At 43.6% G+C, this 27,604-nt stretch overlaps 1 protein-coding gene across 1 annotated transcript in view; it reads left to right on the forward strand.

Annotated features, from left to right (window-relative positions):
• Positions 1-27,604, forward strand: part of NUP160 (nucleoporin 160) — a 1,498,284-nt gene that overhangs the window by 843,445 nt on the left and 627,235 nt on the right. Inside the window, exon 20 of the mRNA XM_044082750.1 lies at positions 20,448-20,584. Within this exon, the coding sequence (XP_043938685.1) occupies positions 20,448-20,584 (137 nt within the window). The remainder of the gene's footprint in view (positions 1-20,447; positions 20,585-27,604) is intronic.

A 27,604-nucleotide genomic window follows, 5' to 3' on the forward strand; every position in this document is an offset into this window, starting at 1 on the left:
GGTTATCCTGCCGTCAGGCGGGTCCTCGGTTGGCCGAATTCCAAAGTCTAGGTCCGGCGTCGGTTGTCGTCGCTTCTTCCCTGACGTCAGTGCGGCAGGGGTACAAAAGAGGCAGCCGACGCCATTTTCTCCAGTCTTTCTTGCCGCGCGGTACCCGAAGCAGAAGCAGTTCGCAAGTGCCGGTTGGCCAGCTCCTGAGATTTACGAAAGTATTTCAGCCGAAGTCTTATTGAAAGCTAAGTACCCCGTTGGGGAAACTTTTCTTGCCTCAGACTGATGTCAGACAAAGTTAATAATTGCATTTCTTGTGGGAAGCAAATACCGCATAAGGATTTCCACTCTTTCTGTATACCTTGCTTAGGCCCAGACCACGACGTCTCAGCCTGCCGTTTTTGTGCTAGATTCAACAAGCGCACTATTAAGCGCCGGGCGGAGTTCGCCCTTTATTATTTTGGCAAAAAATGTAATTATATCATGTCATCGGATACTCAGACTCCAGTTTTGAGCAAAATACGCAAAGATAAGGACCGACATCCGAGGTCCGCACCGACTACTGAGACCACGCTTAGGCCGACTACCGGTTCTCAGCGAGGTGCCTACGCAGCCCCTGAGTACCGATGACACTTCATTACCGGTGACTACAGTACCCGAGGTCGCAGGCTCCTCGGACCCCATTCCTCCTGCAGATACCGACGCCACTCTTGGCGGGGAAACTCAGAATTTAGACAGGCCTGCCATTTCTCAAGGTGTCTTCAGGCCTTCCTCCTTCTCTATTAAAGCTTTCACTAAATCTAAAGCAGCCATGAAAACCAAAAAACAGGGTCCTCAGACCTCCTCTCAAGGCCCCATGCCTGAAAAGCAGATGCTTAAAATGGCTGAGGATCTGATTACTCTTATCAGGGGTCCCCCCCCCCCCTTGGACAAAAGACCCAGATTAGAGGAAGACTACCCTTCATCAGATCAAGCTTCTGTTATCTCAGAACACTCTGAGGACCAGGATTACGCCTATTCACCTTTTGAAGACTCTGATGCTGAGGAGTCTATTTCCTCGGTCTCCCACCCCAGAGGACTACTCTTTTGGGTAAACCCTGCATACATTGAGGGAACACTTTCACTGGGAAGGCCAAGATTACTCAGATTCCAAGAAAAGGCTCAGGGAGTTTCTTTTGCTCCCCCAGCATAGGTCCCTGGCTATCCCTCCTCTTTTAGATAAATTGGATGATGTGTACACAGAAGCCAGCCTTAATCCTGATTCTTTGCCTCCAGCTCCTGTTAAACCAGACAGGTATTACCGAGTTCCTGATTCTCTCCAGTTCCTATATAAAAGCCATACTGTTGACCCAGAAACTATTTCACAGGGTCACAAGGGAATTAAGGCCACTACTGCTAAAAACCCATTGCCTTCAGAGAGGGATTCCAGAGCTTTAGAAAGGTGGGGAAAAAGGTGTACACCTCGGCCACTTTAACTATGAGGGCATTAAACTGTCAATTCCACATGCTAAAGTATCAACAGTTTTTGTTATCTCATTTGAAAAGCAAAATGGCACAACCAGAACAACCAGATTTAAAAGAGTTGCAGGATTTGTTGCATGGTGCAGAGCAAGTGGGTAAACCTACCTTGCAGTGTGGTTTTGATGCTTTAGAGGCCTCATGTAGAGCTGCTGTTACGGGGTCTGTTATACGTAGGCATGCTTGGCTCAAAGAGCAAACCTTACCAGATCATGTCAAAGCTAAATTATTAGATGCACCTCTTCAAAAAGATGTATTGTTTGGTGTTAAAGCTGAGGAGGTACTAAAGAAAATGGAGGAAAAAGCTAAATCAATGCAAACAGTAAAGGATTTTCTGCAGGTACAACCTCCACGTTTCAGCAGAAACTGGCCTTCAAAAAATTGGTCCTTTCCAGCCACGGACAGACTTCAAAGGGGCAGATACAGACGCCCTAGGGGTAGAGGGCAACCTCAAGGATCTTTCAGAGCCAGACAGTGGCAAGCACCAACCCCAAGAGGTGGAGAAGATAGATCACAGTCATTTAGAAAACAGACACAATGACTTCCCCCTACACCTGCCAAGCCAAGCTTTAATGGCAACACCTTTGGGCGGAAAACTGGCATTATTCTCAAAAAACTGGCATATTGTTACAAAAGACAAATGGATCCTGGACATTATAGACAGAGGCTACAGATTCCACTTTCACACCCTTCCAAAAATGAGAGGCATGCCAAACCTGCCACAAAATCAAAGGGCAGAGGCACAAAAACAAATTTCCGCTCTCGTGGACATGAAAGCGATTCAAGAGGTACCTGCAGAAGAACAAGGTCAAGGGTTTTATTCCAGACTATTCCTGGTACCAAGGAAAGACAAAGATTGGAGACCTATCTTAGACCTATCCATCTTAGACATATCTACAGGTGCCAAAATTCAAGATGGTCACATTACAGCAACTTCTTCCCATGCTGGGCAAGGAGTCTTGGCTGGTAACATTGGACCTCAAGGAGGCATACCTGCATGTCCCTATCAGACAAGATTGCAGAAGATACCTCATATTTCTTGCAGGTTCAACCCATTACCAATTCTCTGCATTGCCCTTTGGCTTATCTACTGCGCCCAGAGTGTTTACGAAATGCCTGACATCAGTAATCGCCTTCTGCAGACTACAAGGAATACAAATCTACCCATATCTGGACGACTGCCTGATCCAAGCGGACAGCAAGGACATACTATTGCAGCACCTGGCGTTTGTAATAAAACTGTTGAAATACCTGGGATACACAGTCAACAAAAAGAAATCAAAACTAATACCCTCTCAACAAATAATTTTCCTGGGTGCCAGCTTGAATACAACCACCCAGATGGCCTACCTCACGCCAGACAAACAAGGGCAACTGTCTCAATACTTCAGCAAAATGGCAACTTTCACCAGGCTAACTGCAAGGAAAGTCCTGCAGGCTCTGGGGTTCATGGCATCTTGCATCTTACTAATCCCATGTGCAAAGCTGCATATGAGGAAACTTCAATGGTACCTAAAAAACTTAGTCTCAACACAGCCATAACTTGGAAACAATTATACCACTCATTCCATGCCTTCAAAAGGAATTTTTGTGGTGGGCTCAAGCATGCCAAAGAAACACAGGTCTCCCTTTCTGTGTACCTCAAGCAACTCAAATAATCACAACAGACGCCTCAGACTACGCCTGGGGAGCACACATGACAGATCAGTGCATTCAGGGAAAATGGTCCAAAAAGAGAAGCACCTACATATCAACCAAAAGGAAATGCTAGCCGTGCAAAATGCCATTATGACCTTCAAAGACCTAGTGCATCCAGGCCAGCTATTGATAAGGACAGACAACACCACAGTGATGTGGTACATAAACAAACAGGGGGGAACTCATTCATACCCCCTGTGCAGGCAAGCCATGACCCTATGGAACACAGCACTGGAATTGCAAATTCAGCTACAGGCACAATTCCTGCCAGGGAAGGAAAACACACTGGCAGACAACCTAAGCAGAAATATGACAGATCCACACGAATGGAAGTTGCATCCTCAAGTTTTCACAAAGATAACTCAGGCATGGGGACAGCCAGACATAGATCTCTTTGCTACCCACAGAAATTACCAGTTGAAAAAATTCTGTTCAAGGACCTATCATCCACAGGCCTGGAAAGTGGACGCACTCTCTTTCAATTGGACAACATTGACAGTTTATGCCTTCCCTCCTCTTCCTCTGCTGCCCAAGGTTCTATTAAAAGCCAGAGCAGAGAGGCCGCAAATGATTCTCATTTCTCCAGACTGGCCAAGACAACACTGGTATCCGCTCCTGAAGAGCCTGACACATTCCCCACCATGGATCCTACCTCTAGTCCCTCTTCTGTTGTCCCAGCACAGCTCAAAACCCTAATTCTAGCTGCATGGAGAATTCCTTGATTTCCCAACAGACTCTCCTCTCCAAGGAGGTGCAGGATGTAATCTTGGAGGCCAGAAGACCTTCTACTAGAAAAGCCTACTCCGCCAAATGGAAACGATTTTGTGCCTGGAATCAAGAAAAGGGCCAGAATCCTTGGGTAATAAACATACCTGAAATTTTACAGTACCTAGCTGAGATGTTAAACAGTGGACTTTCCTTCTCCTCCATCAAGATCCACGCTTCAGCCATTTCTGCACAATACAACACAGATCCTCCTTTATTCTCACATCCTGTCTTAAGGCAGTTCCTCAGAGTGGCAAAAAATATAAAACCCCCAAGGAAACCACCAATCCCTGCTTGGGACCTCAACTTCGTATTGGAAAAGCTGACCCTTCCTCCCTTAGAGCCAGCTTCTTCAACAGAACTACAATACTTGTCATGGAAAACAGCCTTTCTTCTGGCTATCACCTCAGCACGCAGGGTTTCGGAGCTACAGGCCCTCATGGCTGTGCAACCATTCATCATTTTTCATCAGGACAGAGTTTCCTTATGAACCAACCCTACCTTTATGCCAAAGGTAGTATCCAGTGTAGCTTTGAATCAGACTATCCACCTACCTACCTTTTATCCAAATCCACAAAACAAAGGGGAAAGACTACTACATTCCTTGGACATTCACAGACAACTTCGTTATTATTTGGACAGGACAAAGCCATTCAGGAAATCCGAGCAACTCTTTGTGTCCTATGCTACAGGTGCTCAAGGAAAGGCTATTTCCAAACAGACAATTTCAAAATGGATAGCCCACTGCATACGCTTTTGTTACTCATTTCATGGAAAAACTGTGCCTGCATGCATCAGATCCCACTCCACCAGGGCCACAGCTACCTCTGCAGCTTTCCTCAGGGGGGTTCCTACCAAGGACATTTTGGAAGCAGCCACTTGGAGTTCAGTGCACACTTTCTCCAAGCACTATCACCTTCCACTATACTCTAAATCTAGAGCGGGTTTTGCCACAGCAGTCTTGCAGGGCATCCTCGCTCCTCCTAGTTCCACTTAGTGCCTACCACCCTTACTTAGCTTTGGGATTCTTCCCATCTGTAATGACTGCAGCTGTATGCACGATGAACATAGTACAGTTTTGTACCTACCATAAATGTAGATGTTAGAGTGCTCATACAGCTGCAGTCCAGGTTACCCCCCCTCCGTCCCCTCTTAGGATAGGTCTTCTGACAAACACCTTATCATACAACCTATTTGGGGTATTCTCTTATGGTGTATTTGCTTGCAACTACTGTTTTTTGATTATTCTATTTTACATGTTTGCATAACTTTATGTTTTGCCTTCCTTCTGGGGGCACCTGACATTTGGGGCAAGAAAAACTGAAGAAAATGGCGTCGGCTGCCTCTTTTGTACCCCTGCCGCACTGACGTCAGGGAAGAAGCGACGACAACCGACGCCGGACCTAGACTGTGGAATTCGGCTGACCGAGGACCCGCCTGACGGCAAGATAACCCATCTGTAATGACTGCAGCTGTATGAGCACTCGAACATCTACATTTATGGTAGGTACAAAACTGTACTTTCAGAGCCCTACTCCTTCAGTCTCACCACAGCCCCCAGGGTGTTTACCAATGTTATGGCAGTTGTGGCGGCTCATCTGAGGCTTCAGGGAATTCAGGTGTTTCCTTACCTAGACGATTGGCTCCTCGCTGCTGCCACCAAGCGTCTATTTTGCATGACCAGAGACTCCTTCCTGCATCTTGCAGTCAATCTAGGGATTACCATCAACATCTCCAAGTCCCGCTTGAACCCGACACAGACCTTGGAATTTATACGGGCATGGCTGGACACTCTATTATTGCAAGTTTTTCTCACACTGGACAGGGTCCAGAACCTATGGGCTCATGTGTCAGTGATCCTCGTCCCCAGGATGCCAACGGCGAGTGATGTTGTCCGAGCCCTAGGCTCCATGGCTGCAGCAATCTCAATCCTTCCCTGTGTGTGCCTTCACATGCGGGTGCTTCAGTGGACTTTGGCAATTCATTGGTCTTGGTTAGACCTCCCCTTGGGCTATCCAATACGAATCAGCAGAGCCTGCAAGATGTCTCTTTTCTGGTGGCTCCAGTCGCCGGAAATCTTGGCAGGTCGTCCCTTTATAACACCCACAGCCCAAGCCAGAGTGACCATAGATGCCTCCCAGCTCGGGTGGGGGCACTATATGGTGAGGACAATCCAAGGCACGTGGCCCAGATCGAGACCAGATTGCATATCAGTGTTCTGGAGAAGAGGGCAGTGCTTTTAGCGTTGAAAGCCTTTCATGCTGTTCTTCCCCTGGGGACGATTGTAGTTCAGTCAAAAAACATGTCTGTTGTCTGGTACATCAACAAACAAGGAGGAACCAGATCTTACCCTCTCTGTCGCGAGGCCATGAGAATGTGGGAGTGGGCGATCTCCACCAGTCGGTTTCTGATTGCAACGCACATCCCGGGACGCTCCAACATTTTAGCAGACAGACTGAGTCGGGCTATTCTAATGCTATACGAGTGGTCTCTGAAACGGTCAGTAGCGGAGGAGATCTTCCTTGAGTGGGGTCAGCCTTGCTGCGATCTCTTCGCATCTCCTTCCAACGTGAAGTGCAGCGAGTTCCTCGCTCTGATCCCCCTCACCAGGGGACTCCCCCAGAGATGCTCTCATCCATGCTTGACCTCCCGGGTTACTGTATGCTTATCCCCCGTTACCTCTCATTCCGAAGTTTCTTCAGAAAGCTTGCCGGCTGGGGTGCAAAGTGATCCTCATTGCCCCGTCAGGTGTGATTCCCCTTCCTTTGGTCTCATGTTCTAACTCCTCCTCTGATTCTGGATCCCTGCCTGGATCTCATCCCTCAGGCATCACTCCACCCAATTTGGACAGCCTCAAGCTGATGGCTTGGTTACTCCAGTTCCCCTGACTGCTAGGACTCCCAGTCTGTCATCTTCAGTAAAGACTATTTTGGTGGCATCCCGCAAAGCTTCTACTAGGAAGAGTCATCGCAGCAGATGGAAACGCTTCTCTGTTTGGGCTTCTCAGAGGAACCTAGATCCCTTAACAGCCCCGGTTCCTGCAGTGTTTGAGTTTTTGTCCAATGTTTTCCAACAAGGGGCTAGTTCCTCTACGGTGAAAGTACAACTGGCAGCCATCTGTAATTTTCATGTCGGCGAAAATATGAATGCTCTGGCCTCTTTGAGACTATGTAAAGCTTTCCTGAAAGGCACTTTTCTTTTATGCCCCCTTGGGACTTTACCCTAGTTCTGCAGGCATTTGTTGCTCCCCCATTAGAACCAGCAGCGTCAGTAGATTTGAAATTCTTGTCCTGGAAGACAGCTTTCCTACTGGCCATTACTTCGACCAGAAGGATTTCTGAGATCCAAGCTTTGTCTGCCGTGCCCCCTTACTTGATCTTTCATAAAGACAGGGTTTCACTCCGCACGAACCGTTCTTTCTTACCGAAAGTTGCCTCTGCATCAAATATTAACCAGATGATTAATCTGCCTGTTTTCTTTCCAAATTTTCAGAAAAAGGGTGAATATAAGCTGCATTTGCTAGATGTTCATAGACAGCTTTGCTTCTATTTACATAAAACTAAACCATTTCATAAGTCTGACCAGTTATTCATGTCCTTTTCTAGACCTTTTTTGGGCAAAGCCATTTCCAAGGTCTCCCTAGCTAGATGGATTACACAATGTATACTGCAAGTGTACAAGGATAAAGGTCTGTCCCCACCTGGTCCTGTTAAAGCTCATTCTACCATATCTATAGCAACTTCTGCTGCTTTTTGGTCTAGGGTTTCAGTGGATGATATCTGTGCAGCAATGACCTGGGCAAGATCACATACTACATTTATTTCTCGTTATGAGTTGGATTTGATCTCTAGAGGGAGAGCATACTTTGGCTCTGCGGTGCTCAGGAACATCCTTCCATGAGGGCCTCCCAGGAGTTTTGGTAGCTGGGGACTCTGTCCCGCAGGTTGCAGGTAAATGAAGTTAACTACTTCAGATAAAGAAGTTATGTACTCACCATAACGTTCCATCTGAGTAGTTGTACTTCATTTTCTGCAACCGTCCCGCCCTCCTTCCCCCGAACCTGTTCTAGGTTAGTGCTGTTATTGAGCTGCTGATAGTTTGGATAATGACAAACTCGATCTAAGGGAAGGTAGGATATGTGAGGGATTATGGTTAAGGGGAGGAGCTTGGAGCAGATGCTTGAAAAATGGTGCAGGCTCGGACTCTATATGGATCCGAATACCCACAGGTTGCAGAAAATGAAGTATAACTACTTAGATGGAACGTTATGGTGAGTACATAACTTCTTTTTTCTTTAGTTTTTCTTTCTTCTGACAGTATGGCAGACAAGCCTATTTTCAAAAGATGCACAGTGTGGCCATAAGTTATCCCCTGCTGATGGCCACAGTCTGTGTTATGTGCTTGAGCGTGGCCCATCTGAGTGTAGCCTGCACTATATGTGCAGAGTTCAACCCTCGGTCCATTAAAGATAAGAAGGCTAAGTTAGCCCTAAAAGGCCTTCTTCCCCCTTCTGAGACTGTTGCTTCATCTTAGGCTTCAGTCACAGCGGCTGCTGTGGCCGCCTCTCCTTCTCTTCCCCGGGCTTCTCCTCCCATCCAGGCTTGGACTCAACCTCCTGTGCAAAAGCCTGTGGAAGTGGGGAGGGAAAGGGGCAGAGAGAAGGAGAGAGAGTCGAAGGTGAGGGGAAAAGTGCAAGAGGTCTCCGGACCTCCCTTCACCAGTAAAAACTCTATGGATCCATGACTCCCCTCGGCTCCGATCTCCGAGGTTCTCCCCGGAGCCGGAGGAGACACGCTCAGCTTCTAGGGCCTCCGTGCCCCGACTTGCAAGGTCTGAGTCCATGGCCTTGTCTAGGTCCACCCGGTCTTTGTCTGAGGTCTATATGTATAAAATGTTGAGGAGGTTCATCCTTACTCAGATCCAGATGGTTGTCTTGCCAGCCCTCTCTCCCTCAGGAGGGAGGAGCTCGCTTCCTTTTTTCCAGCCGATATCTCCTTCTCTGATCCGTCCATCGGGTTCGGAGTATTCGGATTTGAGAATGGCGTTAGTCAGGGGTCAGCGCCAGTGGTACCTGCTTCCTGGACACTGACAGCTGCCTGGAGCGTGTCGGATCCGAACAGCTCGAATCCGTGCCACTCTTGGAGACTGAGCTTGGGTGTCGGATCAAAGGGAGTGGAACTTTTTTCATTGGCTCTGTCTTTGTCGGGCCAAGTTCCCTCCCTCTGAGCTCCGTCCACTTCAGGCCTGGCTCCGATTCTCTCCTCGGACCTGGGGAGACAGGCCTCCTTATTGGTTTCTCAGGAGGTTCCCTCTCCTTCAACGTTCATTGTAGAAAAAGTTCTATGCTCTGGATCAAGACCCCTGACTGCCCCCTCGGACTCGACCCAGACTCCCTCTGCTCTTTCTATGGTCCCCATCATTTTACTAGAGGGAAAGCTCGCGCTCAACGAGCCCCAGACAGTTCCCCCGAGGAACAAGTGGCTTGCGAGTGTCGCCCCCCCCGAGAGCCCCACCGACGAGGTACCTCACAAGCATATGTGCAAGAGGAAGCAGTAGGACTCCCCCAAGTCCCTCACCAAGGATACGGACTTGGATGATGGAGAAGGTTCCCCTATGTCACCTCCTGAGGATGTCTCCTTTGGAGACATCATGGAAAGCCTGCACCAACGGGAAGGCTGGTCTGCCCCCAAACCTTCTTCTGATGAGTTCATCTTCCTGGAGACTTTCGGCATGGGCCCATTTACTTCCTGGGTGTCCCCCCCTGCGGATCTGGTCACCTTGCGGGCATGGAAGAGGCAGATGCCATGGAACCAATTCCGAAAAGACCCGACAAAATTTTAAGTCCTCCCACAGACAGGCCAGCTTGGAACAAGGGCTCCCCTGTAGATGCTATGGTGGTAGCAGCAGCCACAAAGAAGGAACTTGCCCAAGAGAGTTCCTCATTCATCCTCCTGACCGAGAGTCGTGGATGATGGACCTTCTAGGGAAGCGGGTTTACGCTTCAGCTACCTTTTCAATTAGTGTGCTGAACTACCTGGTCCATGTCACCAGACTCCAACGCGACCTGGTAAAGGTTTTGGAGGAGTCTCCACCTAAGTCCATGTCACAGGAGTACAGGGCCTCATTCTCCGCAAGGATGGCAACTTTGAAAGCAGTCTCCAACATGTCCATGCCACTCCTTTCACATGCTACATAAGGAGCGGCTGGTCCGGCATGTCCATGAGGTGCAATGTCTGGCTCAGATTATGTCAATTTTCAGAACCTTTCAAGGCTTCCTTTGTCATTACCCCTTATGACGGCTCTACTCTCTTTGGTAAGACCATCCGAGAGAGACATTAGTCCAGAGTGAGAAGGATGGGAAGACGCTGTCTGGATCAGCATCTCAAACCCTCAAAGGTCCTTTTCCTGGAGCTAGAGAGGGCAAAAGAAGATGTGGATCCGGAAGTCACAGTATTCCCGGGGCACTCAGGGCTGCTCTTCTTCCCACAGAGGCAGAGGAGGACAGAATGGATGCTGGCCCAGAGGCAGAGGGGGATCCAAAGAATTTTTGGTCTCGAGAACCTTTCTTGGACAGACCCCGGCAGCAGCCCTTAGGGGAGTGGCCTGACTGCTCTACTCTAGAGGCAGTCAGGGGACGATTGTCCTTGCACCTAGCGGTATGGGACTCCATAACATTAGACCGCTGGGTGCTTCAGATCATATCCAGAGGATACTCTATCCCCTTTGTGGGCCCCCCAAATCTCCCAAACACCTCCCGGACGAAACACCCATGCAAAGGGAGGCAGCAGCACAGGAAATTTCCAAGCTGCTTGAAAACTGAGCCATCGAAACTGTCCCCCAAGATCGGTCTGGATTGGGCTACTACTCCAGGTTCTTTCTGATGCCAAAGAAAACGGGGAGGCTTAAGGCCCATTCTGGACCTTTCTACCCTGAGCCTGTCAGTTGCCAAAGAGAAGTTCTAGATGGTCACACTACAGTCCGTCATGCCGTACCTGCAAGAGAGTGACTGGATGTGCTTATAAGACCTCCTGGATGCTTACTATCACATAAAGATGCACAGAAGCTCCAGGAAGTTCCTTCCGGCTAGGAGTCTATTACCAATTTTGAGCCCTACCCTTTAGTCCCACCACAGCCCTTAGGGTGTTTACCAAAGTGATGGCAGTGGTAGCGGCTCACCTGAGGCTTCAGTGGATTCAGGTTTATCCGTGTCTGGATGATTGGCTCCTCACTGCTCCCACCAGGCGTCTACTCCCCCAAACCAAGGATTATTTTCTAATTCTTGCCCTGCGTTGGGAATCACAATCAACGCATCCAAATCACTCCTAGATCCTGTACAAGTGATAGACTACATTAGTGCCAGGATAGTGCCAGGATAGATGGTCTACAGTGCAAAATCTTCCTGACTTCGGAAAGAGTACAAAACCTGAGGATGCATGTCTCCCTCATCTACCACTCTCATCTCCCAACGGCAGAATCGGTGTTGAGGGCCTTGGGCTCGATGGCTGCGACCATAACTCTTCTCCCATCTGCCCGGTTACACATGAGAATTCTATAGTGGCTCTAGCTGTACAATGGTTCCTGGTGGAACTGCCATTGGCATACCCAGTTCAACTCAGTCGAGTCTGTCGGTCGTCCCTCATATGGTGGATGTGTTCTCCAGACATTTTGGAGGGACAACCCTTTGTTCCAGCCCCGGCCCAAGCCACAGTGACCACGGATGCCTCCCAACTCTGGTGGGGGGGGGGGTGCATTGTTCGGTCAGGACAGTCCAAGGCCTGTGGTCCATTGTAGAGACCAGCTTGCACACAAATGTCCTAGAGATGAGGGTGGTCCTTCTAGCGTTGCAGGCTCTTCATGCCTTTCTTCCTCTGGGAACGATTGCACTTCAGTCAGACAAAATGTCAGTGGTCTGGTATAACAACAAACAGGGAGGGATCAGATCTTACCCCCTTTGTCGTGAGGCGATAAGAGTGTGGGAATAGGCGATTTCCACCGGTCGCTTTCTCATCACAACACACATTCTGGGACGGTCCAACATCCTAGGGGACAGGCTGTCGGACTATTCTGACGCCTTACGAGTGGTCTCTGAATCTTTCAGTAGCAGAACAGATCTTCCGTGATCGGGGTCAACCTCACTGCGATCTCTTCGCATCTCCTTCCAACGCAAAGTGCAGTGAGGTTTTTTGCTCTGAACCCCCTGCCAGGGGAGTCCCCCAGAGATGCTCTAGTTCATGCTTGGCCTCCCGGTCTTCTGTATGCTTACCAGCCAGTACCTCTTATTCTGAGGTTTCTACAGAAAGCTTGTCGACTGGGGAGCAAAGTGATCCTCATTGCCCTGTTTTGGCCTCATCGGGTATGGTTTCCCTTCCTTTGGTCTCACCTTCTGGCTCCGCCTTGGATCCTGGATCCCATTCAGGATCTGATTTCACACCCTTCTGGGGTGCCTCATCCGAATCTGGACAGTTTGAAGCTCACAGCTTGGCTGCCCCAGTTCCCGTGATTGCTAGGACTCCTGGACTGTCCTCAGTTAGATCTGTTTTGGTGGCTGCTCATAAGTCTTCAACCAGGAAGGTTTATTGCAACAAGTGGAGAAGTTTTTCCTTTTGGGCCTCTCAAAGGAGTTTAGACCCCTTCACGGCTCCTATTTCCACTATTCTTGACTTTCTAGCTGATACTTTTCAACACGGAGCAGGTTCTTCTACTGTCAAGTTCACTTGGCTGCCACCTCTCATTTTCATGTGGGCGAGAATTCTGCCTCTTTTGCCTCCTCCAGACTGTGTAAAGCCTTTATTAAAGGCACCTTTTTGTTCCACTCCCTGGTCAAATATCCTGTTCCCCCATGGGACCTTACTGCAATTCTTCAAGCTTTGACAACTCCGCCTTTCAAGCATGCTGCAACAGTAGATCTGAAATATTTAACTTGGAAAACAGCTTTTCTGATGGCAATTACCTCTGCCAAAAGGGTTCCAGAATTACAGGCCTTGTCCATCAAAGTTCCTTACATGATTTTTCACAAAGACAGGGTTTCCCTTCGAACCAATCCATCCTTTCTTCTAAGGTGGCATCATCAGTCAGTATCAATCAGACCATTAATTTGCCTGTTTCTTTCCTGACATTTCTAACAAGATGGAATACAAACTCCACCTGTTGGATGTTCATAGACAGTTACGATTCTATTTACACAGGACAAAAAATTTCCTTAAATCTGATCAAGTGTTTGTATCTTTCTATAAACCCTTTTTGGGAAAACCTACCTCCAGGGTCACTATTGCTAGATGGATTTCTTCATGCATCCTTCAGGTCTATAAGGACAGAGGCACGTCTCCTCCAGGTCAGGTGAAAGCTCATTTCACTAGGTCCATGGCTACATCTGAGGTCTTTTGGTCTAGAGCGTCTTTGGATGATATTTGTTCTGCAGCTACTTGGTCCTCATCCCTTACGTTTATTTCTCATTACAAATTGGATTTGACTTCCAGAAGGAGAGCATCCTTTGGTTCTGCGGTGCTCCGGAATATCCTGTCATAAGGGCCTCCCAGGAGTTTAGTAGCTGGGGGACTCTGTCCCACAGGTTGAAGACCAAATGAAGTAAAGTACTTCAGATAAAGAAGTTATGTACTCACCATAATGCTCCATCTGAGTAGTTGTACTTCATTTGTCTTCATCTGTTCCTCCCTCCTTCCCATGGACCTTGGCATATGAACAGCCTACGGGCTGCAGTTATAGGTCACAAGTATTTTTTCAGGTCAGGTTATCAGTGTAAGGTTGAGCAAACTCGATTTGGGGGGTGGAAGGTAGTGGAGGTGTGTTATGGGTAAGGGGAGGAACTCTGAGCAGATGCTAGTAAAGTTGCCGGCTCGGATCCGATGTGGATTTGTATTCCCACAGGTTGAAGACAAAAGTAGAACTACTCAGATGGAACGTTATGGTGAGTATATAACTTCTTTTTTTACATGTCAGTGTTTAACACCATCAGCTATTTCTTACCTGTAAAGATTCCAGTCCTCCTTGGTGGATAATGTACTTGGAAAAGAATGCTTAGGATTGTGTTTACAACTTGCGCTTTGAGATACCACTCCGCTTGCTGTCACTTGAGTACTACACTGGTATCGTGAGGTTAGCTAGGTCAGGCATGTTTCTATGAAGGATGGTATAGCTGAGCCTGCTGTGACTTTGGTTGACACACTGTCAGGCCATTCTATATCACACAGGAAGTCCAGTTTTGGAAAACCTCATAAGACTCTGTCATTGACCTACAGGAGAAACAGCAGACCCTCACTGTGGCTGAGAATCTTTTGACTCCACAGTGGATATTTTTTTATCTAGATTTCGTCAGCCCATAAGAATAAGCAGCTGCCTTACAGGTCAGGGCACCAAATAGTAAGTGGTGCTAAATAAGTCACCCAGGGAAACAGCACTAATGTGTTGGCAGCAGTATTCTTGATAGTCGTCAAGAATTGCTGTTGTGGCTTTGTATTTGGAGCAGTTCTCAGTTTTAAAGCTCTTCACTCTTTCCCAAAGAAAAATTTCAGATTTAAGTGCTAGTCCTTTTCCACCAAGAAACTTAGACTTTGTAATTCAGATACAAAAGTTATTCCTTATGGATTTTGCTTCTACCTGTTCTTGGTTGTAAATGGAATAGTATGCTTCTTTCCCATCCCAGACCTTAGCGTTTTCTAAAAAGTTTGTCCTGTACATCAAAATTTAACTCTGAGTATCCTCCTTAGAGAGTTAGTAGTTTGGTTCATCTTTGTCATTCATCAGAATTTCTTCCTTCTCATCTTCATCTTTTTCCTGTAAGTTCTTGTATTTTCTGCCAAAAAAGACTTAAGATAGTTTGTGACCTCCAGTTTATGGATTAAGATTTTCATTGTTGCTGTCTTTGATCGAGAAACATGATATGAAACATGCTAAATGTTAGTGGTTCAGCCTTGCCTACCTGTAAGGAGATACTGTTAGCTTAACTTCTGCCAGCAGGATGGCAGTAGTTGATAGCTTTTCATGACAGAAGTGGTGGATGGGTCCAACGTGCAACCTTGGGTCTCTGCTGGATCCCAGTCAGAAGTACTTAGAAGCTGTGAGTGATATTTGAACAGATTGTCGTTAGATACGTGAATATCTGTTTGGTCTGCATAAATGTTGAGCTTGTACTTGACAGCAACAGCTTGAGTTCACATCTCCTTTTTTTCTAAGTAAAGTGAGGGACCTTAAGTAGATCCACTGCAGGCTTTAGGATGTAGATGCCACCTATATGTAGTTAAGGAACTGTTGTTCCCCTGTTGGCAGGTTTTATCCCAGAGCCTGATATTTAGTTACCTAGCCACAGGTTATGTGTACTGAAGGTCAAGGACTGCGATCTGATGGGAACTCTTATCACACCAAGGACCAAATTGCCGGGACTCATCATTTGGGAACATGGCCTAATGCCATTGCAGAGCCTGGTGCAGGCCTTTCATGTCCATATACCATCTTTGACAGATGTGTTGATGACCACTGGATCTGTTTCGTGTAGTCATGGATGCTTGCCCCTCATTTTTTTTATCAATATACAAGATTGTCCCTGCAGCTGTTGGTAGGGCAGGACACACTATATCCCCCTGTGTTTGCTGTGAAGAGTGCTAGGACGTGCAGGCACTTATCTCTGTGACCAGTATGGATAATGACTCAACGTACATAATACAGAGCCTCACCCCTCCCCCTTCCACACTGTAATGAGACCATGAGGCTCAGAATGTTCTCTGTGGTCAGGTCTGTGGCACTCATTCCTTCCCCATGAAATGTTTCGGGGTACCTAGGAAAGGGGGTAGACTTATTAGGTCCTATCCCTGTAACGCTAGTCGTTGAGAATGTCATATATGCACCCAGATCTTGCCCTTCTTGCCCCCCAAGAAGTAAATCACTCTCTCAGCCTTTGATTAAGTCGATTAATCCCATGAGCAGATACTCAAACTGATTGTAGCCTGATCTGTTTGCTCCAGCTGCAGGCCTAGAGACAACATTCGGCCACCTTTCCCTCCACTCAAGGTGTCTATGCCATTGGATATGATAGCAAGAGAGTTTACTCTTTTGCCACACTAAGTTTTTGGGTCTTAAACTGCTCATCATACCTGTGAGATTTGCATCCGTTGCAGATGATTGTACAATGAAGAAGGTAGGCCACATGTGAGCACTACAAATCTTATAAAGATTTTGTTTTGTTCCATGCAGCACTTCAAGTGATTCTTGCTATACAAGAAACTTCTCACAGTGGACTACACTGTGTTTATCCTTCCTTTAGTGGGAAACCTTACATGAACAAAGATTAAAAAAAAAGAGAAACTGAACATCTATAGAACTGTGTTAAAGGAGTGTTTGGGCAAGCAGTGGGTGACCATGGAGACCCTACCAGTCTCTTGTAATACTAACGATGTTGATCCCAGTGAGGCATACTTTTTTCTTTACTGATGTAAAGGCTTCCCAGTTATTGACGCTTTTTTGTACTCCTCAGGACATTCCTGTTTTAAGAGAATATTCTAGGAAGGCAGGTACATATTTTATTTCTCCCATTCTAGTACATGTGGTCCTCTCGCCAATAACTATTGGATATCTGCCCTACCAGTGGCTGCTCCACATTATTTTAGCTAGTAATAGTTTCCAAAAAATGTGGTGAATTATCAGTGGGCTGCCTGCCCCCAAACATCTGTACCTTTTACTCCTGGCACGGTTCCCCAATAAAAATATAGACCCTTCAGTAGAAGGGCTGTCTGCCTCTGATATGGCAGATGAAGATCTGGCATACTCAATGAGAGATGCATTCTGTTGAATTACACAGCCTTCACTGGAAGGTGTCTTCTTTTGACAGTCGACTCTTCTTGCAGGAACATTTTTAGGGATTGGGGTTCATGTATGTCAGGCTTCCAGAAGAGAGAAACTTAAAACTGCTGAGCTTGGTGTAATATGTTTCTAGTGCTATCCTTTGATTCATTCAGGCTTTCAGAGATGCCTAGCAAAATACCTTGTTAGAGCCAGATTACAAGCCATTGAGCTAAAAAAAAATGACATTTTTTATAGAATTCAAGGTGATTGGGAGTGCCTGTATTAGGCTGTAGTAGAAGATTCTGATCTTTAAGAGGACACAGAACATGGATCTAAAATGGCACCATAAATAGGCATCATCTGTGGTCATAAGGAAAGCAGAGTACTTGACTTTTTGGGAAAAAGTGTTTACTTTTCCACCCTTGGAGTAGGAGCCATTAATTCCCCAGACCCATATAACTGCTTACCAAAGCTTTTTTTTTTTTTTTTTTTTTTTTTTGCCCCCGAAGGCAAAATGATATCAGCAAGGGCATTCAAATAAAACATTAAAGGGAAGACATTCTTAAAATGACCCAAAGTACCTTAAAAAGTAGACATACTTGCAGTTAAATGTGGGTGTGATGTTGACAAACAGCTGCAAGCCCCATTTTCAGGAGGAGTGCACATCAGAAATGTCAAACTCCCCTTGAGGGTATGAAGAGGCGCAGTTCCTCAGTGCTCATCTGGGTGAAGCCCTACAGTTTGACATTCCTTACCAAGATATTTAGACATTTGGTAGAAAAGAAAAAAGCAATGCAGTTAGAGAAACTTTTTTTCACCCTCCACACCACCATTCCGTAAGTTACCCCTTCTAACTTGTGTCCATGTTGTTGTCAGACATCTAGGGCAGAGTACTGTTAACAAAACAGTTCTAGAAAAGAAGGCAGGGAGGGGTGGAATAGAATAAGGGAGGCATGAAGGCGGAGGAGTGTAAACAGTCCTCTCCTAAGAACAAAAGTAATGTGCATTACTGCCCATCAAATCCCAATTTCCCTCCTGTTCATATCCTGTTTGGGTGATTTTCCCTTTTTCAGATGAAACTGACTTTGCTTGACATCAAAACTTTGAGTAAGAACTTGTTATATCAACAGTTTTTTTTTGTATTGCTTTCAGCACCCAAAGAGCTCTAATCACAGCAGTAGACCCCATCTGTTGCAGTATGAATGAAGGTCTTATCTCTGCTAGACTCTGATATGACAGGAGCTTTTAAATCAATTTGAGTTTATACTGCTCAAGCTTTGTAACTTAAACTATGGTGACAACATTGTCTGTCTCCTGGACAGAGCCTTCCACAAGTACAGTAAAATGTGTTTGAGGACAGAATTCTTAATGCAGATGTTCTCTAAGGTATTCAGTATTAGGTGCCAGGCTATTCTCACTCTTAGTTAATGGTCTTCCTTTGGAACTGCCTGTCCTTAATATTGTAATGTATGCTTATAGTGGGGTTCTCATTGAATCAAGCCAATCACATTCTGACCTGCAACTAAAACTGCAAATTAACTTCACTAATCTTTGTGAATGGCCCTTTTCTGACAGATTGCTTTTTAATCTGAAGAAAACCAGCATAATGGTCTTTACCACTGCTCAGAAATTAGCTGCCTTTCTTCCTCTTAATGTATACAGGGCTGTGTCATCCCTAATGTTACTGAACAAAAATACCTCAGAACTGCAATTGATGCCCCTTTATAACTTCATTGCTCATACAGGCAGAATGACTGACAGCATTATTTCACAACTGGCTGTGCTACAGAATTACACACCACCATTCGTTATCTACTCATTCCTGTATAGCAAGAAATGTTCTGCGTCCCAGTTTTGAATGCAGATTATTGTTGCTAGCATTACATTCCTCCTACAGTACCCAGTTTACAAGTAGCTAAAGACATTTGTAGGTTCTACTACTGACAAATCCTGTCTAGTATCACCACTGCAGTTTATTACAGGATAGCAAGCAGCTGTCACTTCTTAATAAGGCTTACTTTTCACAATTTTAATATTAGGCTGCTGCCATCCACTGAGGGTGAAACTACCTTTTCTTCATCACAGCTGTGCTTACAGAAGCAGCCAAAATGGTAGCCTGACTCCGGCACATTTACACTACACATCAGCTATGGATGAAAGAGCCTTCTGCGGATTGTCCAGCCATTTAGAATCACCTGCCTATTGATAAGACACCACACATTAAAGGCCTTTAAAGAATTTCTCAATGAGCACCTCATGCATGAAGCCTGCTTCACCTGTTGTCATGAGTGATTAACTGTAAAACTAAGGTTTCTGCATTGAACAAAGAATGTACACAGTTGCTGCATGCAGTGGCTGTTGCATAGTGACGCTGTACATGTTACAGCTTTTAATCAAAACTATGGTGTATGCTTCTAACTTAATAGTGATCTCACATGCTTGGAGATGACGTTTTCTGTCTTGAATGTCCATCTTTGTCATCCCATTTTAATGCCATTCAAATGCTGTTTCTCAACATTATAAATTTTGTAATTTTTTTTTTTTTGGTCTTTGAGCAATGGTGTTGCTAAAAAAGGCCAACACACCTGATCACTTACTCAGTAAACAAACAAAATGTCTTGCTTTTGAAAGAAAATAGTTAAGTACTCATTCTCTCCCAAGATGATCCTGCTGACTGAGGTCCGTGATCAAAGAGGGGTTTGATGGGCATCTCACTTTGCAAGACAGATGTCCTTTCCCTATTGTTGGGGTCTGTCAGCACCACTTTATTTCTGATGTTTCCTGGATTACTGCTTAGTGGAAATGGTTGCCTTTTCTCTGATAATTTCTGTCACTGCTACTTGGAGGAAAACTGGTGTATCCCACCTGTTCACGGGTAGACCTGTGCCACTGATGTAAGGAAGTGTATTTTGAGAGTAAAAGGAAGTACCCCTCAGTACCAGTCAGATAGCCCACACTAGGAAATACCCTACAAGCAAGAGAGTGGTTCTACCTGAAAACAACTTTACTCTCTGAGATTGCCTCAAAATATCTGGATTTGTGGTCTGTGTAGAGGTTACATTGCTTCTTGTCAAGGCCATATAAAATGCAGATATGCTCCACATTATCTGTCACATCTTTGTCGCTCGATTTGATTTGTTCCAATTTGGTTGATAAAATGCATATTTAGTTTGTTTTGAAGGGTTTCTCCTGTGTAATATGTTTGTGTGCCTTTGTCACCAGTGGAGGGCACATGTAGGAAGTAGAATACAAGTTATAGATGTAGGACTCTGCTATGCAATTTAGATGGTGTTTTAAATTTGAGACAGTGCCTTTCTGTAATTCATTTAGGAAGTAAGCATGCAATTGTACACACACACACACACACACACACACACCCCAGGTTGTTGCATGCTATTAGATCCCTTTGCTACTTATCAGTATGCTTGGACCAAGTGAAACTTAAAATTTACTTTGGGAATGGTAGGTATGCAGTTTACAGTAGTTAACGAGACAGGTCCTGTAGCACATTGTGTTTTAGTTTAGGTCTTTATCTTCCTACTTGACACTGATCCAGGTGTTGATAGATTAGCAACTAAATTCCTAATCTTGAATTGTCACTCTGTCTTCTGTGTGTGTTTGGATGTAGTTTATTGATTGTGACTTGTGTTCTACTATATTAACTTCTTAATTTTGGTTTACAGGCGTTTCCAGGAGGCAGTGAGCAATTGTTTCAACTGCAGCAGGACACTGTGCAACAAGCATCCCGTCTTCTGTGGTCCTACTACCTTGTACTTTGGACCAGTCAGTGTGAGACATCAAATGTTCCAGTCGATACTCTGTAAGGATCTTCTCGCTAGAATGCATGTAGTGAATTTTGTAATGTTTATTCCATTAACATAGCCTATCTTTAAAGTATTGTGCCCTTTTTTAAAACAGTCAAAACCATGTTACCCTTTCTCACAGTGACTAAACTTTTGAATGGGTGAGCAGTGAGACAAAGTGACTTGTGTTTTCACATTGAATTTGCTGCTTTGCGTCCAGTCACATGTAGTGTTTCCAGCTGAAAGTGGTGTTAATGAATCTTTTTTTAACCACTCTGTTAGGTTTAGGTCTGGTTGATATCATGGGTATGAATAATGCTAGGAGAACTCAGTTTTGAGTTCATTGGGTATTTGTTTGTTTTTCCTTTCCTTCAAGAGGTGTCACAAATTCATCTAAAAAGTGATTGATGCTTATCTTATGCTCACTCTAGTACTTACTTCTCTTTTTTTTTTTAATTTCTCCAAATCATTTGAGTTTCTAATACCATGATGGGAATAGACCCCATTCGTAAGTCAAAGTACGATTAAAGTTCATGAAATTAGTATTGTTTCCATCTTTGATGTCAGCCAAAAGTGCTCTTTGCAGCACCTGCAGCATTCCCAGTAATGACACCTCCTGCAGTTCGTACGGGGTTACATGGGTTGGTAGCATATCTAAATATGATTGTAGATTCTTTTTTATAAGACCCATTGCACCTACTACTATTGGAACTGTCTGGGTATCTTTCTTCCACATCGCTCTTGTTTCTGCCTGAAAATCCTGATATTTTATGACTTTGTGTCTCTCTGTACCCAAGACACTGTAGTCACTGGCTGTGGAGATTTCAATGAGCAGTGCTACTCTTGTCTTCTTTTCCTGGACTACTGTATCTGCTTTTCTAGCATCTGTTTTGAACTGTTGGTAATGGGTGATCCCATGTGATATAGAGTTCTTCATTTTCTGTGATGCTTTGTAGCTCATGTTTCCAATATTTTTCAGCCACTTCAATACCATAATGTTTGCACAATCCCCAGTGCAGCAGTCTTGCCACATTATTATGCCTTTCAGTATACAATCCTTCTGCCATTAGTATATCGCAACCAGCAATGAGGTGTGCAACGGTTTCCAATTCGATTTTACAAAAACCTACATTTGCCTGTTTCTCCCGCATGTTCATTGGACTTTGTAAACCAATTTGTGCGCAGCCCACTGTCTTGGGCTGCCAATATAAATTTGGTTTGAATTCACCTCTCCTTAACCATTCCTGTTCAACATAAGGTTCTTCAAGAAGTTTTTTATGCTTGCAACTATTTATGCTTTTTCCACATTTTGCCTTCTCATCTGGTCTTTTACCTTGTATTATTTTGTTTTTTGGCACATTCAGTTGCTGTCTGATTTTTATCCACTTCTGGTTTGAGTCATCTTAGATTTATTCTCTTCATGTTTCAAAACTTTCACTACATTTGTGTTTTGTGAGGTCATCAGCTGTGTGTGGAGTTCCACGAGTGCAGATCTATACATATGATCAATTTCAAGAAGGCCCATCCCTCCTTCAGAGCGGGGAATATATAATCTTGGTATGCACTGATTTTTATGAATCATTTGGTGAGCATGAAGCATCCTTCTTGTTTTCCTATCTAATCTTTCCAACACATTTTAGGGTCAGTCAATCACTCCAAAACTGTAAGTTAGGACAGGAAGAGCAAATTGGTTTATAGCTTAAATTTTGTTCCTAGATGTCAGTGCTGTTATCAGGATTAATTTAAGTATTCCGAAATATTCTTAAGTTTTATTCGCATTTGTTCGTGTTTTATTGTTGATCCTTCATCAATTCCCAAGTATTTATATACTCCCTCTTGCTCAAGTTCTTTTGTCATATTCTTGTCCCAAACTGATGTATTCCTGACGTTGCAGTTTTCCTACTTTAAAGGTTGCTTTTGCACATTTATCAAGACCAAATGACATTCTTACATCAGCTGAAAAAGTTTTGACAACTTGCAGTTGTGTTTTCAGTTCCTCATCTGATAAGTTACACAGTTTTAAATTGTCGACAAAGAGAAGATAAGTCTTTACACTATGTTGTTTTTTAGGAGCCAAATTGTAACCATGGCCTAAGCTGTTAAGTAGACAGCTTAATGGGTTAAGGGCAAGGCAGAATAGCAGTGGTGACAGAGAGTCACCCTGGACCCTTTGAATTTTTATCCCCGGGATAATGATTTGTCCTTTATCATGGCTCAATTCCAAAGTGGTCTGCCACTGTTTCATGGTCACTAATATAGTGGATCGGTGTAGGGTTTATCTTATACAATTTTTAAGCACTCTCTTACCATGAATGTGGGATACTATCATATACTTTTTTGTAGTCAGTCCGTACCATATTTAGATTCTTCCCCTTTTTATAGTTCTCCACTATGACTTTATTTAACAACAAATGATCCAATGTTCCATAGGACTTTCTTTTTTGCCCTTTTGTTCTACTGGCATAATTGAGTTTTCTTCTAAATGCATATAAACTGTCAGCATTAATTCCTGTGTATAGTTTATACGTCGTCGGAAGGCAAGTTATTGGTCTATAAGTTTTAGGGTAGCTTACAGGTTCACTCTTAAGCAGGAGCATTGTTTTTTCTGTTAACCAGGTTGGTGTCTGTTCGAGGTGTGCATATAAATAGTTCTTACTCATGGCTAAATCTTTGTGCAAAGATATTAATACTTTCAGCCAAAAATTGGGGACTGCATCTGGGCCTGGGGTTTTCCATTTAGAGGCTTTTCTTAACTTTGTTTCAATCTCTTTGGCTGTTACTTCATCCCATTTCATATCCTGCAACTTTGAACCTCTTTTTCTTTAACTTCTCTCAATTTAGCATCTTTATGTTCCACAGGATCTTCATAGATACAGTTGCAAAATGTATCTTTTTCTTCTTTTTTTGGCGGTCTTTCAATTCCTGTTACCTTATTTCCCAAGTCTAAATTAAACTTTTTTGGATCATCAGTAAATTGCTTATTTTGTCCTTTTCCTTTATATTTATTTTCGTATTTTCTAAGTCTTTCCGCCTGTGGTGACATTTTTTGTTTATTTGCAATCGTGCATGATAGATCCTGGTCTGTTCTAATGCTGCACATTGCTTTTGTCACATCTATTTTTCTTAGTATTTTTGTTTATCTGTTCCCTCTTCTATAATCTTCTAACAGTGACACTTCTTGACTTAACTGCTTTATAGTTTTCTCTATTCGATATTTCCATGATGGTTTTCGATTTCTCCCCTTCCTTTCCCTCACTACCCTGTGTTCTTGTGGTAGACCTTTATCAGTTATTAATTTAGATGCACAGTAATATATCCTGTTTTCTTCTATTATATCACATGGGTCCCTATGAGCAGTCCTAATTACTGTGTTCATTTGTTTTATTAAACTTCTATCTTTGTAGGTTTTATAACCCTTCTGCAGTTTAGTTCTTTCAGTATCTTTTCTTTTCTGGTACCTTACCAGTATGTTGTCTGACATGATCTGTTCTATGAAGGCTTTCTACAGGCAATAACTATTTCCTGTCTTAATACTGCCTGCTTTGTCGAATTCCTAAAGTTGTCTAGGTCAAGTGCTGGGGGGGTTGCTTGTTTTTGCGTGATGCATACAATGGCTTTGCCTACCAAGTTTAGAAGGATGGATTCCTCCTTTTGTATCCAAACATTTTTATTACACTCGCACTATTCAGTTCCACTCCACACCATCACCCCATCAGAGGGAAACTGCCATTTGTCTCTGTTCTCTGCACCCACATGAGACATTTGCGTTATGATGGCCTGAATCAGGCTTCCTCAAGCTAGGCAAGAGCCCTGTAGCCTTTTTGTTCCTGCTCAGGAATCCCTATTATCCCAACAATACCCCCACTGTCAAGAGTCAGTTGTTAGTGAGTACATTTTCTGATCTGTCAGACTGGTGTACCACTAGACTGCCTGCAAATTTCCTTCGGCTGTTTGGTCAGGGGGAGGAAATATGCAGACTCACACACACACCACCTATTCCCCAGCTCTGTATGAATTTCACTGCGTGATGAAAGGTGAAAACCAAAGCAGCCACTACAAATGGGTGATAAACTCCATCATTGCTAAGTGTTGCCAGCGCTGCAGGCCTTGCAGTTCTTCCTCTTGTCTACCTTTATTTTTCTAGGTCACTTTAGTTTTCTAACAAAAAGGAGTGTCCCCTTTCATTAGAATGAAGAGCTCTTGGAAGTGTTTTTGCCTCCTTTGTCTCTAACAAATGCCTAGGGAGAATGTGCCGATGCTGTAGATGCAGACCTTCTTGCTTAGAGGTATAGATCTCTTGTCCCATTGTGGGGAGCTGTCACAACAGAATTACAGGAACCTAGTGATGGGGGAAATCAGAAGAAGATGAAAATTGAGATAAAAGCAAAATAGTTGAACAGTTTAACAGCTTCGGGTGTCTAGAAAGTGCATTTGTAGAAAAAACTGAATGAAAAAGTCAAAGTTAGAACAGGAGCACTTATTATTATTATTATTATTATTATTATTGTCTTTATTATTATTATTAAAATTTGTTGACCGGGAAAGTCCACTGGGGTTGAGACCCATTTTCAGTGAAGGCCCGGGGAGAAAAGCTCCAAGTTGCATGAAAATCATTACATGAATTTGTAAGGAAACAAAATTATAATTATAAAGCAAGTGAAATAATACAGAAAACTATCTAAACAGCAAATATGTTGTAAAAAGGCACAGTACGGTAACAATAGAACATTAGCATGTAGGAAAATTATACAGTTAGAAATATTTAACAATACAGCTCAATTTTTTATTTTTTTTGGGGGGGGGGGTAGGAAACGGGAAAGAGAATTAGAGAGTTAAACTTAAAGGTAAGACAGTTATAGTTAGAATCTTATAGCTAGGTAGTGGGAATAAGTCGATTATAGGTGGCATATATTTATTGGTATTAAAAGTAGAAAGTGACAGAAGAGAAAATGTGGTAAGATGGTTGCATTGATGTGTGGACTACAATACTAAAGATTAGGGATAACTCGTATGGTGTAACTGCATAACATATACATAAGTATATTTGCTACGTGAAACAGTTTTACTAGATTAAGGAGTCTGCGGATATGTGTTGCATGTGCAGCTGGGGTGATCAGTGAGATGTTTTAGTTTTCTTTTAAAGGAGATTATGTTGGCTAATTCTGTAACTGATGATGGGAGGCTGTCCCACAGCTTAGTTATGGAATGGGAATAGAGGCAGTTACCTGCTCTTTTACTAGGTTTTGATACTTTAAGTAGGTGTTTGTTGTTAGAGCGTAGATTTTTGGATGGGATGTAAAGTTCAATTATATTTTTCAAGGAAGGGCAACACTCTGGTTTATAAATAAGTTTATGGGCTAAAGTAAGTTGTGAGTAATGTAGGTAATGTCCAAATTCTAGCCAGTTTAGTTCTTTAGTGGCCTGGCAATGGTGGGTGCGATTTGGCTGGGCTGATGCAAATTTTACAATTTTATAATAACAGGACTGTAGTTTGTGTTGCAAAGAGTTGTGGAGATTGGCGAGGATAGGAGATCCATATAGTAAGATTGGAAGGAGAAGACTTTTTGAAAGTTTTATTCGGATGGATTTGTCTTAGTATAGTTTGTTTCTGTAAAGTTTGCCTAATTTGAAGGGAGTCTTTTTTTATTGTGTTATTAATATGCAAGTCAAAGCTAAGTTTGCTGTCAGTAGTAATGCCTAGCAGTTTGGCCTGATTTACTAACTCTATTGGGGTTTTGTTTATGGAGAATATAGTAAAGTCTGTGGGAACAGGTTTAGATGCAAAGATGAGTAGTTTAGATTTATTAGGGTTAAGTAATAGCTGCGATTGGTTTAGCTAGAGTTCTATGGATGTAAAGGCCTTTTGTGTTGACTTTTGGAGGTCAGAGAAGTTATTGGAGGTACAGATTATGGATGAATCATCTGCATATTGTATGGTAGTACAGTCAATGGTTGAATCATTTGCATATTGTATGGTAGTACAGTCAATGGGAACTTTATTTAGGTCATTTATAAAAATGTTGAATAGTAGGGGTCCCAAAACTGACCCCCTGGGGCACTCCTATGTTATTTGGGCGAAAGGTAGAGAGGTTATTCAGCCAATTTACAGATTGCTGTCAGTTTTCCAAGTAACTAGTGAACCAGGTTAGGGTGGCATCATAGCATCCTAGTGAGTGGAGTTGCTGGATAAGTTTGATGTGGGAGACTGTGTCAAATGTTTTTTAGAGATCCAGGCTCAAAGCATCATGGGCAGTGTGCGACAGAACACTACAAAAGAAGCTGAAAAGTAAGGCTTATGTGACAGTGATACAAACTGCTTCTATATGACATAGAAGCATGGGCAGCGGAAGAAGAGCAGTTGAAGCTTGAGATAATGGCGATGAAGTGCCCGACACCGTTAGTAGGATGAAAACTTTGGAACATTTGAAAGATTGAAGACATCGGATATGAAGCCGGAGTAACCCTAATTGTAGCAAAGGTCAAAGAGAAGAGATTTTGCAGTGATTCGGTCACATGAATAGGAAAGCAAAAGAAGATTTTGTAAAGCAGATTTGGGAGATAAAGAAATAAGGAAAGAGGAAATTAGGTTGTCCAAAGAAATGAACAGACTACACAAGAGAATATCTGTGAAAGTCTGAATTGTTGAAGGTAGGAGAGTGACACAGAATTGTGTGAGGTGGTGAGAGTTGACATGACACCCCGATTGCATGTAAAATTGAGGAAGAATGATTATTTTTTTTTATATATGTACGTTTACAAATAAATACAATGTGTGTGCATAGCTGTATATACATGTGCATATAAACATATTGATAACTATATATTTAAAGAGAGTGCGATGCCGATTAAATAAAATATTTGTTTGTGTATGCCCACATGCAGACATGTGTGTATAAATATATATATATATATATATATATATATATATATATATATATATATATATATAATCTATGTGTGTGTGTGTGTGTGTGTGTTCTTCGTGTTTCACTGTTGTGGTCATTACATTTGGGTTATCTGCTTGCAGGTAGCCCTCA

Source organism: Protopterus annectens, chromosome 9.part0 (assembly GCF_019279795.1).
Source record: "Protopterus annectens isolate FY-2018-M chromosome 9.part0, PAN1.0, whole genome shotgun sequence".
Taxonomy (NCBI): Eukaryota; Metazoa; Chordata; order Ceratodontiformes; family Protopteridae; genus Protopterus; species Protopterus annectens.